The sequence below is a fragment of the Eucalyptus grandis genome, chromosome 6, assembly GCF_016545825.1.
Source record: "Eucalyptus grandis isolate ANBG69807.140 chromosome 6, ASM1654582v1, whole genome shotgun sequence".
NCBI classification, from domain to species: domain Eukaryota; kingdom Viridiplantae; phylum Streptophyta; class Magnoliopsida; order Myrtales; family Myrtaceae; genus Eucalyptus; species Eucalyptus grandis.
The window spans coordinates 2,615,317-2,631,823 of record NC_052617.1 but is presented as its reverse complement, the minus strand read 5'-3'; the positions used below and the strand labels follow the sequence as shown (position 1 = coordinate 2,631,823).

The following is a 16,507-nucleotide window of genomic DNA, read 5'->3' as shown; positions in this document are numbered from 1 at the left end:
ACATCATGCTTATGTATAACCGACATTCATGCAAATTCATTTATCGTTGTTCTGGCTCGACCAGGCCTTCCCAGCTCGATCGGGGCTTCTAGCATTTTTGGTGCTAGAGGATTTTGGTATCACAATTGATATAATTTAGAATTTTTGACGGCACAACATAGGCAACACATTATATAATGGGTAGAGTTTAGGATTTTTGATAGTATTAACCCATACTTTTATTAAATGAAAAGAATAAATCATGGACGGCTTAATGTGAAAAAAGGGGTTTTTCAAGAGTTTAAAAAAATTACAGAGTGATCGACTAATCACTGAAAAAACGCGCTCTACGTCTATGATAGGAGGCTAGTCCCATCTCGTCTTTCCCCTCATAGGGTCTTTTGGTTGCTGCTGGCTTGGACTCTTCGAAGATGGAGCTGCTCGCGGCCTTCAAGGATGTGGTTGGGATGGTTTCACCTCTTCGGAAGCTGATATCGACTGATCCTCCTTTGTGGGTCGTCTCTTTGTTGCTATTCCTGTCCTTATCTTGTCTTGGTTTTGTTTGGGGTGGTTTTGTGTTGTTTGCTGGATACCCCTCCTCTCTGTTTGGTTGTGGCCACTGTTTGGCTATTTGCTCTTTTTGCTGGTTGTTTTTCTTCTCCTCTTCTGCTTCTCTTCCTTTTCTCGACACCCTTCCACTTAGGTTGACTTCTATGTCACCTTGAGTGTAAGTTTTGGTGCTGAGTTTCCTTGTTGTACAGATGTATAACTTATTGGTTTAAAGTCAATATATATCTTACCTTCTATAAAAATAAAATAAAATTATAGAGTGTGAAGAAAAAATTTGTAACAACTTCTATCTTCTCTTGACTCGAGGATTATAACTATTAGTAAATATCTCTGAAGTTTATCTAAATTCTATTATCTTGAAACTCTTCAAAACGCTCTCTCGTTTGACCTTACGATGCTTCAAGTTTCCATCGTGTCCAAGGGTGATGTCGAAATGCTGACTTAACGAATTACCTAACTGACCAAGAAAATGGAAAATTCAAATGATGGGGCCTCCCCCTCAACATTAGTAAAAGCCTTACCTACTTACTGGCCTTGTTTAAGGTCAAAGGTTCTTAGTCTTTTCTTTGGGGATAATTAAATGAAGGTTGAAGTCACGGTACGACGCTCCAAAGCCCCTTTGTCAGACTAAGATGGTCCGGTTTCCCTTTTTCAACTCGTAGGATCAAAGCAATGCATATGCTGAAAGAACTGCCGACCTGGCTAACCGATTCACGCTCTTAAAATTCAACCTTTCATATCCAACTAATTCAGCCTTCAAAGACATTTTCTTGGGAAAAGGCCTGACCAGCTCGAATCGAAGCTCCATTTCTTCTGGTTTGCGGAATAGATAACTCAAGGCATTGACATGATTTGGAAGCTGAATCTTGAAAAAGTTACGCTGATAAAGTAAGAGAACAAGGGATAATGATGACAAGTTAGAACGCTGTTGAGTTATGACATGGTACGAGATGAAATGGGGAGGAGGTCTACTGTGCTGGGGGGCGGCGGGGGTTGTAATGCTGGGTTTGGGAACCAGATTCTATCCGATCGACCTGCCAGGGGGCGCACACTCCACGCGTGAGTACTATAATGGTGAAACAACACGATCCACGGCTTTCTCTCTCTCTGGCATTCGATCCAAGAAACATCATATCGACGATCCGAAACAAGACTTGTCAGATTCTCTTCCCTTCCCCCGTTCGGATCGTGGACCACCTCGGAGCAGGATGTCGTCTCTTCGATCCGGGCATTCGATGGGGGGCCTCGCTGGGCCTAGGCTCATCATCCTCCTCTCTGAACTGAAAACCCTTGCGCAGTCCCCATCTCAGATAAATGTCAAATGCGCAATTCCTCCTCCCTCCCCCCCTTTTTACAGCAATTATTGTGAAAGCCTGCTGGGTCGATCTCCTTTGTGTGCTGCTCTTTGCAGGGGGCGTTATGAATATGTTGTTTTCTGCAGGGGGAGGGGCAAAAGGGGGTTCCACTCGCGGTCGCGTCACGTCGCTCGCCATGCGATGGGTAATATTATAAGGTGGTGGTCCTCTTCGGAATGATTGCCAGAGGCCAAGGTCCCAACAACATTCCGGTCTCGCAATTCATGTAGTGGTGTACTATGTAAGCGTACGTACCACCCCCCTGTCGAGCTTCTGGCATTTTGCCTGCAGGGCTTTTTATGGCGAGTTGGCTGGTTTGCGAGAGATGTGGGGTCGGATATTTTCAGGGTTTCTTTTTGTTTTTGTTTTGCGCGCGGACGTCCTCGTTCTTGGAAGAGTTTTCCACCGCCGAAAGAAATATGATAATGTACTTTCGTCTTAATACTTGAGATTCCTTTCCAAGGGTCGGAATGAACTGAACAGAAACATGCTTTGCTCGGTCGCGTTTCAGCGTGTCTTGATCCGTCTGCACGCAGCTTTTGAGGTTGGTTCTTGGCGATTTATTAAGCTCTGTATTCTTTTGCTTCCGAGTCCACCGCAAAGCATGCGTATTTGACTAATGCTTTCTAGATTGTAGGTCTAAGGTTAAGTGATGGTACGAGCGCGGGGAACATGAAACTCGTTTCAACAGCATCTAAACATCAAAACATGAATGAATCCGACCTGGCTCGATTTTTTCCACGACGATGTAAATATCAACTTAGAGTTGACAGACCGGGACCATGAATCTTCTCTAAAAGAAAATCGACTAACATGCTCCAACTTTTGCGCTTCAGTTCGTATGAAGTAGATGTGCATACATCGCGCGGGGTTGGGGGTACCTCAATTGTACATTGTCCTGTCACGGCCTTACTGGGCCTCGTGTCCCTACTACTGAGGCCCATTATGTTGGCAACGCCTGACCCGTTTAGAAGTCCAGGTGGAGAGGACGGATGCTGGCCCATTGTCTCTTCCATGTTTCCTCGATCCTTAGCTCTCAAACGGGGAAACGATTCGTGCTGTTGTTTTGAGCGCTATTATGTCCCAGCAACAAGTGACAAGCCGATGGACACGGCTCGACTATTTTGGGGGAGTTCGAACTTGAGCATCGTACACAATTATTATATTGAATTGAGACCATTGCGTTTTGTTTCGGAAATTTGAGAACATGAGAGGATTGAAAAGGCGGAAGATTTTAAAATTTGTTGTTAGTATAATAACCAGAAAATTTCAAAATCGGGTGTGTTTTTCCTCTCAATTATAGGACTGAAGATGGCGCCATGCAGTCCCACGAGAGCTCAGGCAATGTGATGTGGCTCGCTTGAAGGCCCCAACCACCGTGCTGTAGTCGCCTAAGAGAGGCAACCCCCGTGAGGTGGTCGCAGCTTTTGTATTAGGGGGGGCACCGGTGGTGGTGTTGTCACTTCAGCTTCCGAAATTTTTTGCTTTTTGCTTCTTCTTTTTTTTAAATTTATATTCTTTCTCTGAAAGAGCTTATTTATCCGAGTTGAGTTGAATGATATATCTTTCATGCCCTTGGGCTCCCGATAAGTTACTGTCCGTCGCTCTTTTTTCAAATTTATTTGGATTTCTCCTATTCGACATGCACTATCAAATGTAGAATATATGATTATTTTTATCCTACAAACCCTTTTATTTGGGTGATCAAACGTGTCCTCATTGCCTATCATTCGCTTTTGATAAGTGAAGTGAGATGAAATGGGAATAGAATTGGCAATCGTGTTCCTCAAGCGCTATAACGGCAGGATTTCCTAGTTGCATTCTCTCTTGCTACGCCATGCTAATGCCGTGTACAATGAGAGAACTTCAAAAATTTGACGGCTCAAAATTTTCAGAAGCCTTCTGAATGATATAAGACTTGTATTCCACACTGAAATTACTATCTTTCAATCACTGTCATGATCAACTAGAAAATTCTTATGTCTGCGATCCTTCAATCCACCGGAAATGCGGAAGACCAATCAAAAAGTTGCACCCCGTCAGACGAAAGTCGCGTAACAGTTTCATCTCAGCAAATTAAAAGGTCACTTTTTTGGTATGCAACTTAATGCCAAGTACTTCCTCCATACATCAAAAGAGCTACAGGCTTCAAAAAATTGTTGATGCTGGAGAAGAAACCATTCACCGAGAAGCGAGAAAGGCATCGGCCAACATGGAACCGAGGCGAACCTGACTGGTGGTGGTGAGGTGAAGACGATCCCTCTTGAGGTCCAAGCCCTTTGCGTCCACGCACTTCACATTGGGCAGCGTTATGCCAAGCTGCGCGCTCCTCACCGTGTCCACGAATTTCCCTTCTCCTGATGCAAGGGCCACCTGGGATCAAAACACCAAAACACATACTTATCTCAAGGGGGACGAAGCTAGTAAAAACGTTATTCTGTGTTGCTCGTGAAGGGCTGCCATGTCGATAGATCAATCAAGTTCAATCATTAGGAGGATGGTGGAGCAATCAATTGTCTTAACATAATTTCGAGACCGATAGCATATGTTAAGGGCTTGAATCGTAGTACTCTCCTATTTGAGAATTCTGTCCATCGCTCCTACTTCATAGAGACAATGGGAAGTTAATGAAGTGCAATTCAAAGCTTTTGTCAGGATCGCGTGAATCCCATAGGCTTAGTTCCAAGGTCCTGAGATTGACCCTTTTAGACTTTGGCAGCTTCTTGGGAATTTGGATAGTGGCTGCTGTCTATTACTATTAAATATAAAAGGTCTTCCACAGGTAATATGACCGGTGGTTAAGATAATTCAAATTTCAAACTAGAATTCTAGATGATCATACAACTTAATATGATTAGCCTTACCTAGGCTAATTTGCGACATTCATATATTGGACCCGAATTATTTTTACACATACGATGCCTCCAAAAAATCATACCACTAAATTTAAAAGTGAAGCCTCGATTGTGATTAAGCAATTGATTTCTCCATATCCTAAGATATGAAACATGTTTTTGTGACATGAGTAACACCTTGCTTTTGGTTGATTATCGGCAAAAGGACGCTATAGCATACTTGAGTAACCAAAGATATATGCAACATTCCGTATAAGAGAATCTAATCACATCGAATACGTTAAGATTAAAAGAATCAACATGGAAACATGACCGTTGATCGTTACAATAGAAAGACGATCAACAAGCTCTAATTAATTTTACCTGGATTATGAGAAGAGAAGGGCTGTTAAGATCGGTGCGAATGTCCCCGATGAGCTTCTCCATGTTGGTCCTGTACGCCTCAGCGTCCGCCTGAACCACCGTGTCGCTTTCCCCTTGATACCAAAGCAACGCCCTTATGGTGCCCCCGCTCTTTACGGCCGCTGTGGCTCGACTCACCATCTGGTTGTACAAGGGGGTCCCGCGAGCCCACTGCGCGATCTTGGTCTCCGCTCTTTACGATAACCCTCGCGAGTCGAGTGTGAGAAGAGAGTCAACAACCTACCAGTCCAATTGTCAATTATTCAAGAACATGAGTAATCTTTTCTCTTTCTCTTCTCTTCCCATATGACTCTCAAACATGTCCTTACACACACGTATATATATTTATTTATATGTATGTATGTATAGGCGTGTGTTCATACGGACTGGTTTTTGTCATGCAATGCCCCCACTTTAAAATCAATCGGCATCGTGTTAATTGTACCTTTAGCGTCTATCACGATTTTGAAAACGTGCGTTGGTTGATACATAAATATATAGGGATCATACAAAATTGGAACTATTGAAGGCTCAATACCGTGCATCTATCGCGATTTCATCGGGAAGTTGATGAATAGAGTGGCGAGATCGGTGGCGTTGTCGCTTGCCTTGGCAGTGGTAGCTTTTTGCCTAAAGCTCTCTGGCTTCTTGATGGCCATGACTTAGTCAATGCCTTGCGGAGTTTGTCAGAATCTGAAGGCAAGCAAGGAATGGATGACAAAGAAAGAAGAGCAAACTTTGGGAAGAAGATTTTCTTGTATTCTGTCTGTCTATCAATGTACAGTGCTTTGCTGTTTATATTACAAAGTGTATACACAAAGAAAATGCAATGTAATATTCTACAAATCAATCTAACATCAGATTGAATTTCTGTAATCAGAATGTGAATCAATCAATTCCCGATATATTTTCAGAATTTTCTGCATATCTTCCAACACTCCCCCTCAAGCTGGTGGCTTGTAGATGTCCAAGACACCTAGCTTGCTCAGTAGATATGCATGTTGTCTTTGACATAGGGCTTTGGTAAATACATCTGCAGGTTGTTCAGTAGTTCCAATCCCTCTTGTCTCGATTATCCCTTCTTGAATCTTCTCCCGAGTGAAATGGCAATCCACTTCTATGTGCTTGGTCCTCTCGTGCATTACAGGATTTGCCGCAAGTTTCAGAGCTGATTCATTGTCGCAGAATAACTTCGTCGGACCTTTTAGCTGTATTCCGAGATCACCAAGTAATCCTCGTATCCACACAATTTCACATGTGGTCTTTGCCATGGCCCGATATTCTGCTTCAGCTGAGGATAAAGAAACTGTTGCTTGCTTCTTGGTTTTCCACGAAAGAAGAGAGTCTCCCAACTTAATGCAAAACCCAGTTATGGATCTTCGACTCATAGGACACGTTGCATAGTCTGCATCACAATATGCTGTCATTTCCATGTTGCATCTTCTAGATAGAAGTATCCCGAGTCCTGGACATCCCTTCAAATACTTCACGACCTTTAGAGCGGCATTCATATGGGATTCCTTCGGTTTGTGCATAAATTGACTAAGATTCTGCATTGCATATGATATATCAGGCCTGGTCATAGTCAGATAAATCAGTTTTCCAACGAGCTTCTGATAACTCGTCGGATCCTGTAATATAGGGTCATCCTGAGAAGTTCCTCCAGTGTGGTCTGCTGTAGTCAATTTGATATTTTGCTCGATTGGAATGACGGCTGGCCTGCATCCTGATAAACCGGCCTCTGATATAATCTCCAACACAAACTTCCTCTGACTGAGAGAAATTCCTTCATGAGATCGGGCGATCTCAATCCCAAGAAAATATTTTGGTGCTCCCAGATCTTTTATATGAAATGTAGTATGTAAATATTTCTTTAGGCTCTTTATTGCAACTTCATTATTTCCCATGATAAGAATATCATCTACATAGATCATCAAGTAAATAGATGACGTACCTTTGGTCCATGTAAATAAGGCATGATCATACTTTGACTGTTTGAAGTTTGCACTGATGAGAGCGTTGGCAAATTTAGCATACCATTGTCTGGAAGCTCGTTTTAGCCCATAAAGGGATTTGCAGAGACGACATACTTTATTTTCCCCCGGTCTCCGTAAGCCCTGAGGAATATCCATGTAAATTTCTTCATCCAGATCACCATGAAGAAAAGCGTTATGAATGTCCATTTGGTGCAACGCCCAATCATGGATAGCTGCAACTGATAAGAAAGAGCGGACGGTGACATCTTTAGCAACAGGTGAAAAAGTTTCGTGATAATCGAAACCTTCTCGTTGCGTATATCCCTTCGCTACTAATCTAGCTTTGTAGCGTTCAATGGATCCATCAGCTCTATACTTTACTTTATAAACACATTTGCATCCTATGGATTTCCGATTTGAGGGCAAAGGAACTATTTCCCATGTGTGATTATCAGATAGGGCCTGTAATTCTACTCCCATGGCCTTTTGCCACCGTAGGTCTTTGGATGCCTCATGATAACTAGACGGTTCTTTCTCATCTGATATACGACTAATGCAACATCTATGCTTCGATGAAAGTTTGTCAAAGGAGACATATGAAGATATTGGATAGTGAATACCTGGTCCGTTTAGTGAGGCGCAGACATAGTCTTTGGTCCACGCTGGCGGTTTCGTAGCTCGCCCCGAACGACGTGGATGATTCGTTGGTGGTGGAGGTGAAGATATTTCCGCAGCATTATTGGTGGTTTGTTCACCAGAATCATCTTCAGTGTTGATTGGAAGAGCAGGGTCTCTTTCCAATGTGGCCTTTTGAGTCGACTGATCAACTGAAGAAGGTGGAATGACTTTTCCTGGTGATGCTGCGAGAAAATATTCAGGAGATATATTTTCCTCAATTGAAGAACGATGAGAACTAGTTGAGATATCCAAATCTTCTGTAGATTCACGAAATGGAAAGATAGTTTTGTGAAAAATGATATCCCTGCTAACGAAAAATTCTCCTGTTGATGGATCTAGAACATAATAACCCTTTTGTAAGGTAGGATAACTCATGAAAATGCACCTCCTGGCACGTGGACTCATTTTGTCTCGAGGTCCCATAGTTGCAGTATAACAAAGACAACTGAAAACTCAAAGATGATCTATTGCTGGTTTCTTTCCATAAAGTAATTCGAAGGGTGATTTACCAGCTAATATTCGAGTAGGCATATAGTTGATGAGATAGGTTGCAGTGAGGACACAATCTCCCCAATATATTGCCGGAACAGATCCCTGAAACTTCAAAGCTCGTGCAACCTCTAGCAAGTGACGATGCTTACGTTCCACTACTCCATTCTGTTGTGGAGTATAAATGCAAGAGCTTTCATTAGAATACCATGAAGCAAGAAAAGTGATCTGCAATCATGACTAAAAAATTCCTTCCCATTGTCAGTTCGTATTCGCTGAATTGACTTTCCAAACTGATTTTTAGTCATAGTGATGAACGTTTTCAAATGAGATGGAACTTGAGCCTTTGATTGCATCAAGAATACCCATGTGGCCCGAGAGTGATCATCCACAATTGTAAGAAAATATCGTGATCCATCACGATGTGCTGTATGATACGGTCCCCAAACATTCACATGAATTAAAGAAAGGATAGAAGTGGAACGCTTTGTATTTAAAGGAAAAGATGTGCGAGGTTGTTTTGCAAGAGGACAGATAGGACATTTAGAGTATGGAAAAAAAGTACTATGCCCCATCCTTGAATGTAAAAGAAAGTCTTTATCATTGGCAATAGCATTACACAATGACAACTTCTTGAAAGGAATTGAATTCAAATCTAGATGACTTGGAATACTGGTCCAGAAATATAAACCTTCAGAAAGACTACCCAAGCCCATCAATTTCCCAGTCGAAAGGGCCTGAAAAAAACATGTGTCAGCATTGAAAAGTATTTGACAGGAATTTTCTTTGCAGACTTTGGATACGGAAATGAGATTGAACTGAAATTGTGAGACATATAGGACATTTTGCAGGATAATTTGGGAGCTAAGTTGAACAGTTCCTGTCATTGTGACATGAGTAATATTCCCATTTGGGAGTTGCACAGAAATAGGCGTGTCCAATTTCCTGTGCACTTGTGAGAAAAAATTTATATCACAAATGATATGGTCACTTACTCCTGAGTCAACTATCCATGCCCTTTTTGAAATTGAATTAATCAGGCAATGGGATATACCTGAGAAACTTCCTCCTTTATTTCCAATGTCTGCTTTCTGTAATGCCTGCATCAATTGCTGATATTAAGCTGCAGAATACCCTTTCTTTTTTTCTTTTTCTCATGGCTTTCCATGCAATTTCCAACAGTTATCTATGGTATGATGTGGACGTTTGCAATGTTCACAGTATAATTTACCTCTCCCCTTAGAATTTTGTCCGAAATTCCGAACTGATGCGGAATAAATCTGGCTGTCGGATGATTTAATCGTGGAATTATCTCCACCGTCCGATGCAGCGTATAGATCGACCCCTTGCGGACCGTCGGATCTTCGCGGGAAATCGGGACCGTCAGATCTCCGCGGGAAATCAAGGCCGTCAGATCTCCGGATTGAATCTCCACCGTAGGTTCCTTCCCTTTTAAGGGTTTTGTCCGCGGTTGCAAACCCTAGCCCCTCGCGAATTTCTCTCTCCCGGGCTAGGGTTCTCGCCCCCGATTCTCTTCCGCGGCGGTCTCCGCGAAGAGCGAGAGCGACGACTTCACTTCCTCGTGCTTGCTCCGGTGCTGTGAGCCGTTGGCTCTCTTCCTGGACGGCCAGCTGAAAAATCTAGCCAAGGGGTGGCACGGGATCCATTGCCAGGATCTGTGAACAAAATGTTAGGTATGTTTCGTTCAATATCAAAAGAAACCGAGTGGATTTCTCCCTCTCCTTCATGGATTTATACTGCCTGAGGGTTTTGGGAGGTCCCTCAAGTTTTTCTTCCGTGGCCTCGAGCTCGTTCCAGAGCGATGATAGTTTGTTATAAACCGCTGTGACGGACATATTTCCTTGCTTGAGATCTGTAAGTTCCTGCATGAGACAAAAGATTTTTGCTCGGTCGAGCTTCCCATACATTTCTTTTATGTTGTCCCACATGGTTTTTGAATCTTCCGTCGGTGGGAGGCCTGCTGCGACGTCTGGTGAGACGCAGTTGCCGATCCAGGTGCGGATAAGGTGATTACACTTTCGCCAGTGCCTCGCCAGCCTTTCATCCGACGGAACAGGTATGGTTCCATCAAGGAAACCGTCTTTATCTTTTGTGATGAGGGCCCGCCGGAAGTCTTGCGACCATTTGTTGTATTTTTCCGGCCCGGTCAGTTGTAGACTGATCAGTCACAACTTTGGACCGTTGGCGGTTGATACGTGCAAGGGATCGCTTGGCTCCGGTCGACCGGTGATGGCTGCAATCGGAAAAAGGTAAAAATCCGGGTGAGAGGTTCGGGTAGGGATTCGTCCCTGTACCCGACCCATTGAACCCGGTTCCATGACCCGCATTAAAAAATCCCGGATGAGGGCTTGTTCCGGAACCTGCTTCTCCAGACTCGTTTATACGTTCTGTCTCAGCGGTTGAGTTTGCCCCACTTGCGGCTGGTAGACTCCCGTCAGGTTGAACATTGCTCTGGTAACTCGTTACCCCCGGCAATGATGGATTCGGGCCTTGCCCGACGTACCATGAATAGGGTACCCATTGGTAAGGATGGCCTGGAATGGGCTGCCCCATATTCGCCTGAGCCGGGAATATCTGCCATTGAGTCTGGATTTGTTGCTGGGTTGTGGAAGTTGCAGGTATTGCATGGATGCTGTGGCCTTGTGTCTCTCCTGTCGGTGTGACGTCGCCTGTGGGGGGAACGCCGGTTGTCCCAGGGAGCAGATCCTCTGGATTCATGGTAAAAATTCCGTTTCTTCTTCCTTCGTACAGATTCTTTCGTAATCAAGACGTTGATTTGTCTTGTAGCTTCAAAAGCAATTGATTGCGGAAGATGGAGCTTAAAGCCAAAGCTCTGATACCATGTCAGAATATGAAGGCAAGCAAGGAACAGACGACAAAGAAAGAAGAGCAAAGTTTGGGAAGAAGATTTTTTTGTATTTTGTCTGTCTATCAATGTACAGTGCTTTGCTGTTTATATTACAAAGTGTATACACAAAGAAAAGGCAATGTAATATTCTACAAATCAATCTAACATCAGATTGATTCTCTGTAATCAGAATGTGAATCAATCAATTCCCGATATATTTTCAGAATTTTCTGCATATCTTCCAACAGAGTTTAAATCAATTCATGTGAGAAGCACATGATCTTATCTTGAAATGCTAAGATATGTAGTTGTCATTCTCAAATATCCATATAGCTCATTGTTTTAGAGAGGCCAATTTAATGACGGACTGGGTTGCTAAAGCCTATTAGAGAGACTCTTCACCTTCGAATTGAGCTTTGTCCCCTCCCTATCCCTTTTGGGAGCTCTTTTGTACTAAAGCACATATATCGGGCTCTACTATCTTTCTTAGTAATGAAATATTTCAATTCCTGTCAGAAAAAAAAAAATCGCACCTTGATCAAAGGGTGTGTTATCTATACATGTATTACTAACGATCTAACGACGCATAAGAGAACCGAGAAATGCCACTTGATCTAACGACGCACCCAATAGATTGTTAGCCACGAAGATTAATTTATGGAGAAATCAATTTGTCGTACTTTTAATGATGCCACTTGATCTAACCATGCACCCAATAGATTGTTAGCTACAAAGATTGAATTATGGAGAAATCAATTTGTTGTGCTTTTCTATTTTGCTCTTCTTGGATTTGGGGATAATTATCAAAAAGGTTATAAACCTATTGTACATATGCTAATTTAGTCATAAACTTTTCAATTTGGCTAATTTAGTTTTAAATCTTTTGATAATTTACCAATGTAATCATTCTGGCAATTTTTGATCAAAAGTTGTTGATAAAGACATTGGCTATCTTACATGCTATGGTTTGCACTGTTGTAGATAGAGAAATAGATATTAGTACACTCTACTAGTTGTGAACAGTAAGTATGTTAACACTACTGAGTGAGTGTGAGAGAGAAAGTCAGCAACATAGCAGCTCAATTGTCAATTAATACAAAATATGAGGAATCCTTTTATCTTTCTACTCCCTTCCCTTCTAACTCTCAAAGAATCTTGTTTTGTTGAACACTTAGAGATAAAAGAAGCCATTACAATTAACGGAAATATTAGGCCCATTAAAGGCACAAAGATAGAGGGTAAGTTGTCAAGTATTGTCATAGAATTGATATCTTGATTTAATAGTTATACCCGTTATCGTTATTCATATATATATATATATATATATATATATATATATATCTTCTTTAATTTATTTTATGGACACTCTTGTGAGTGCCTGAAAAGTTGAGATGAAGAACTTCCGCATCCATTCCCCCCACGGAAACCATTAGAATATTATGGGCCGGCTTTGGGTCCGCCCATCATAGGTGGATTTGAAACGGACCAAGTTTTAACAAATCCCACTTGTACATGATTAGCTTGACTTGATCTTTTTTTTTTAAGGTCGGAAAGAACTTTTGTCTTTCAAAATGCATTACTAGTAAAACATAGATTACTAGTTTCTAAACATTAAATATCCTAAAGGAGTTGGGGAGGCTTAGATAGCCAATTATGAGGAAGGGTTCCTTTTCGATGGGCTTTCTTAATCCAATCTACTAGGTGGTTGGCTTATCAAGGACAATGGGCTATTGTAACTCCTTTTAACTAGGCTAGGGAGCTTTTGCATTCCTCGTGAGGTTTCAAAGAGCCCATGGACTTTGGTTTGCGCTCGATAAGAGCTCCATCATCGTGGTATCATTTAACATCTCTATATGCTGATCAATTAAATGCTTTAGTTCAGCATCTTTGATTAGACACAACAAAGTCTCTTTCACTGCTAGGTTTCCACGCCGAGGGCTAAGAAGGCTTGCGCTCTTTTATGCAAATCCAGTGATGAGCGTACCATGTGAACCGTGGCATGCTCCAGTCAATCCATCCATATTCGAAGCCCCTATATAAGTACAAAAATTGTTGTGGATCAATTTATACAAGCAATTTTGATCGTGCAACCCGAGAGTACACATACATTAAAATTTCTATGCACCGATTAAGGATACACAAGATTATGATTAAACAATCTCATTGTACCTTGAGCTCAATTTATCACATCAATAAGAGTTTGAATTCCCTCATAAAAGCATACTTGACCCTTATATGCATTCACAATTAGATCATAACCATTTAAAGTAGATGTGACAGTTTGGTCAAAGAATACATGTGTCTATATAAATCCAAGTTGGCCCTCTTTCCTACTTGAGTCTCTTGATATCAGACTAGTCACATTCTTAACATGCACAGAAGGCCGTGTCATTCTTAGCTGGAGGAAACATGCCAGAGTAGAGGTCCCTATATCAAGACTTCGAAACACGGTTGAAAGTTCTAATATCTTTAAAAGTCTCACATTAACCCGTGGTGACACGTGTTGCCTCTTACGCTGACTAGGCCGCTTATGCCAGCATCTTCTTCTTTACTTATAGATTTGGCCCAAACTCATATAATTGACAAAATATTCTACAGGCCTCCAAAAAAACGGATGACATGTCATTGGAAAACTTAGTCTGAAAATTTTTTAATGGCATAATTTAAACAGTATAATATAAGCCTTGGCACTTCTGACATTTTCAAGTTCGAGTAGAAATTTCTCATGAAGGGATTCCGTCAACAATCAAACATTTCAGATTTGACGAATGACATATTGACTATGATCAATATCATGCAAAAAGAAGATCGTTTTTGACAAGCGTCATATTCATATCCGTAAGGTCTAACTGGTGGCATTTCTTGGAATTAGTGTAGTGAATTATTGAACGACAGCGCCCGAGAAACAATCAACGCTCGGCTCCAATATCAGCGACAGGTTTTGATGGTAGCGAAAGCCATACCTTTCGCTCCCGCGATAAGACTATGACCCAAACACAAAAGCAGAAAACGTCAAAGGTTTCCCAGCCAATTTATGTCCACTTGAACCCAACGAATTCACCCAATTGATTGCTAGCCACAAAGATTAAACTGTGGAGATATCAGTTTTCTGTGCTTATCTCTTTTGCTCTTCCAGAAAACCACTCCACCCATACCGGAATCTTTTCCTTTTTTCCCTGATTTTATGCGCACGCTGATGGGTGCCTATAGAATTTCTATTAGCGTCTTCCATTTCAGACCAAATCACCTAATCAAATTATGACTTTTTGTCTTCCATTTCCGTCGAACGAGTCATGACACTTGACGGTATGAAACTCACGGGGCATGTTCTCGATCTCTGCTCGTATAATGAATGTGATGAGGGTGCACGCTGGGTGCGTCCAGTTTTGAACAGAGAATCTATGCAATCCTGCGCTTTTTATTAAGTTAGTGCGTTTCGACCTTCTGGCCTGGGCAGACAGAAGAAGGGTCCTCGGTCTGATCCGGTGGCTCCCGTATTCGCATTCTTCTTTCCACGATCGACTGCCACGAAGCAACAGGACATTGATCGTAATTCTTCGATTTCAGCTTCTTTTTTCTCATCATGAGTGGCCTGGGAAACCGCACGAAACGAACGATTCCTACATATTTTGTTTTCAGCGCAGTTGATTAAGCCATGTGTTGTACAGCACTCGCACGCCATTAAGCGCAGGTCAATATGTCATGGACCCAGACGGCACTTGCGTCCACAGTATCCAAGTATCCATCGATCTTATCAATAAAAGGTAAAAGCAGAGTTTTTTTTTTTTTTTTTTTGATCTAGTAGATTGCCTTTAATGTCCAACAAAGTTGTATCGCATTATTCAATATATGAATTCCCTTGAGGGGTCTAATTGAAAATTCCAAACAGTGCCCCTTCTGCCTTTTCTTGTCCAAAAAGAAAGTGATCACGTATGGACATACGATGCTAGTATCGTATTTATTCAATATATAAATTCCCTTGAGGGGTTTAATTGAAAATTCCAAACAGTGCCCATTCTGCTTTTGCGTATCCAAAAAGAAAGTGATCACGTATGGACATAAGATACTAGTATCGTATGCAATACTATGTTGACCTACTTATTATTGTAAAATAAAGCAGGTCAATCTGATGTAGATGTCATAAAGCACAGTAATTTGCTAGGCCATTACGCAAGTTCAATAATTGTTATCATTGTATGCTAGCTGCCACATCAAATTTTTTGTGATATTTAGACTTGTCAATTATTAAAGCGAGTTTGTCAAAAACAAAATCAAAACTAAACTATCCATCGATAAGTTTAGTTCTCGGTTCCAATAACTAGCAAGGCAACCTAAAAGTAAGTTAAAAGCGGCAGGGACCTCCCTCATAGTTTGTTCCTTTTTTCTGGGCATGGCGATCTATGTTTTCACGATAGTCAACATCTAGAGATCAATAGAAGATATCCTCTTTTGACCATTCACAATGTAGACAATACAATCACATGCATTTAATTTTTTTTTCTCTTTTTTGCAAGAAGCATGCATTTAATTTGGTAGGTGATATATTGTACGTCTATAGAGGATGGGCGACATGCTCAAGGTTGAGCACAAGGTGCTAGATGTGGAGCAATTGATTTATTTCTCCGAAGCTCCTTAGGAAATTTGAAACAAATGCAACCATAAATTCTAGTTCCGATTTAAATTATAAGAACCACATCTTAATGTTCACATCAAGAATCAAATGTCAACAAATATATCAGAATAAAATTTACTAAAATTGAGCAAATTTCCAAAACTCTACGGCAATAAAATATTTGTAATGAAACAATTAAAATCATATATCTTATTTTATGGAATAACGACAAGGGTGGGTTATATCCACGCCAATGTTATTTAAAGCACATTTTTCACCAAATTACTCCCCCACCCCCACCCCCACCAACCCTTCGCCCCCCTCCTCCCAAATCAGCTGTAAAAAGATTAGGGAAAAACTCTTTCCATTGGATTTACAAAAGCTGTATGGTAAAATTTATTAAGTTTTCTCTTCTCTAGTAGCTATATATTTAGTCGTATTTACTCAAACTCAAATTTACAGGTAAATATATAACTGGACATCTTTTTCTTAAAGATGATAGTTGATTATAATATGTCATCCGTATATGTACGTATTTTAAACTAGCATAAGCATGCGATGCGCACACACTCTTGACCACTGTAAGTTTACTTGAAACCCTATTTTGGTGTTATAGTATTTTAAAATAAATCCAAATAAAATTCCCTTGCTTCTTTTTCTTTTACTTGTATGATGCTCATTAAGACGAATTGCAATCAATAGGCTATTGGAATCTGACTCAA

The 16,507-nt window shown here is 41.2% G+C and overlaps 1 protein-coding gene across 1 annotated transcript; it reads right to left on the bottom strand.

The window, feature by feature from the left end:
* Positions 1-4,085: 4,085 nt before the first annotated feature.
* Positions 4,086-8,238, bottom strand: LOC104451075 (retrovirus-related Pol polyprotein from transposon RE1). The gene is made up of 4 exons (XM_039315943.1): positions 7,317-8,238; positions 6,193-6,947; positions 5,123-5,332; positions 4,086-4,277 (listed from the first exon to the last, which is right to left on the bottom strand). The coding sequence occupies exons 1-4, from the start codon at positions 8,236-8,238 to the stop codon at positions 4,086-4,088; spliced, it is 2,079 nt and encodes a 692-aa protein (XP_039171877.1).
* Between the last annotated feature and the right edge of the window lie 8,269 nt (positions 8,239-16,507).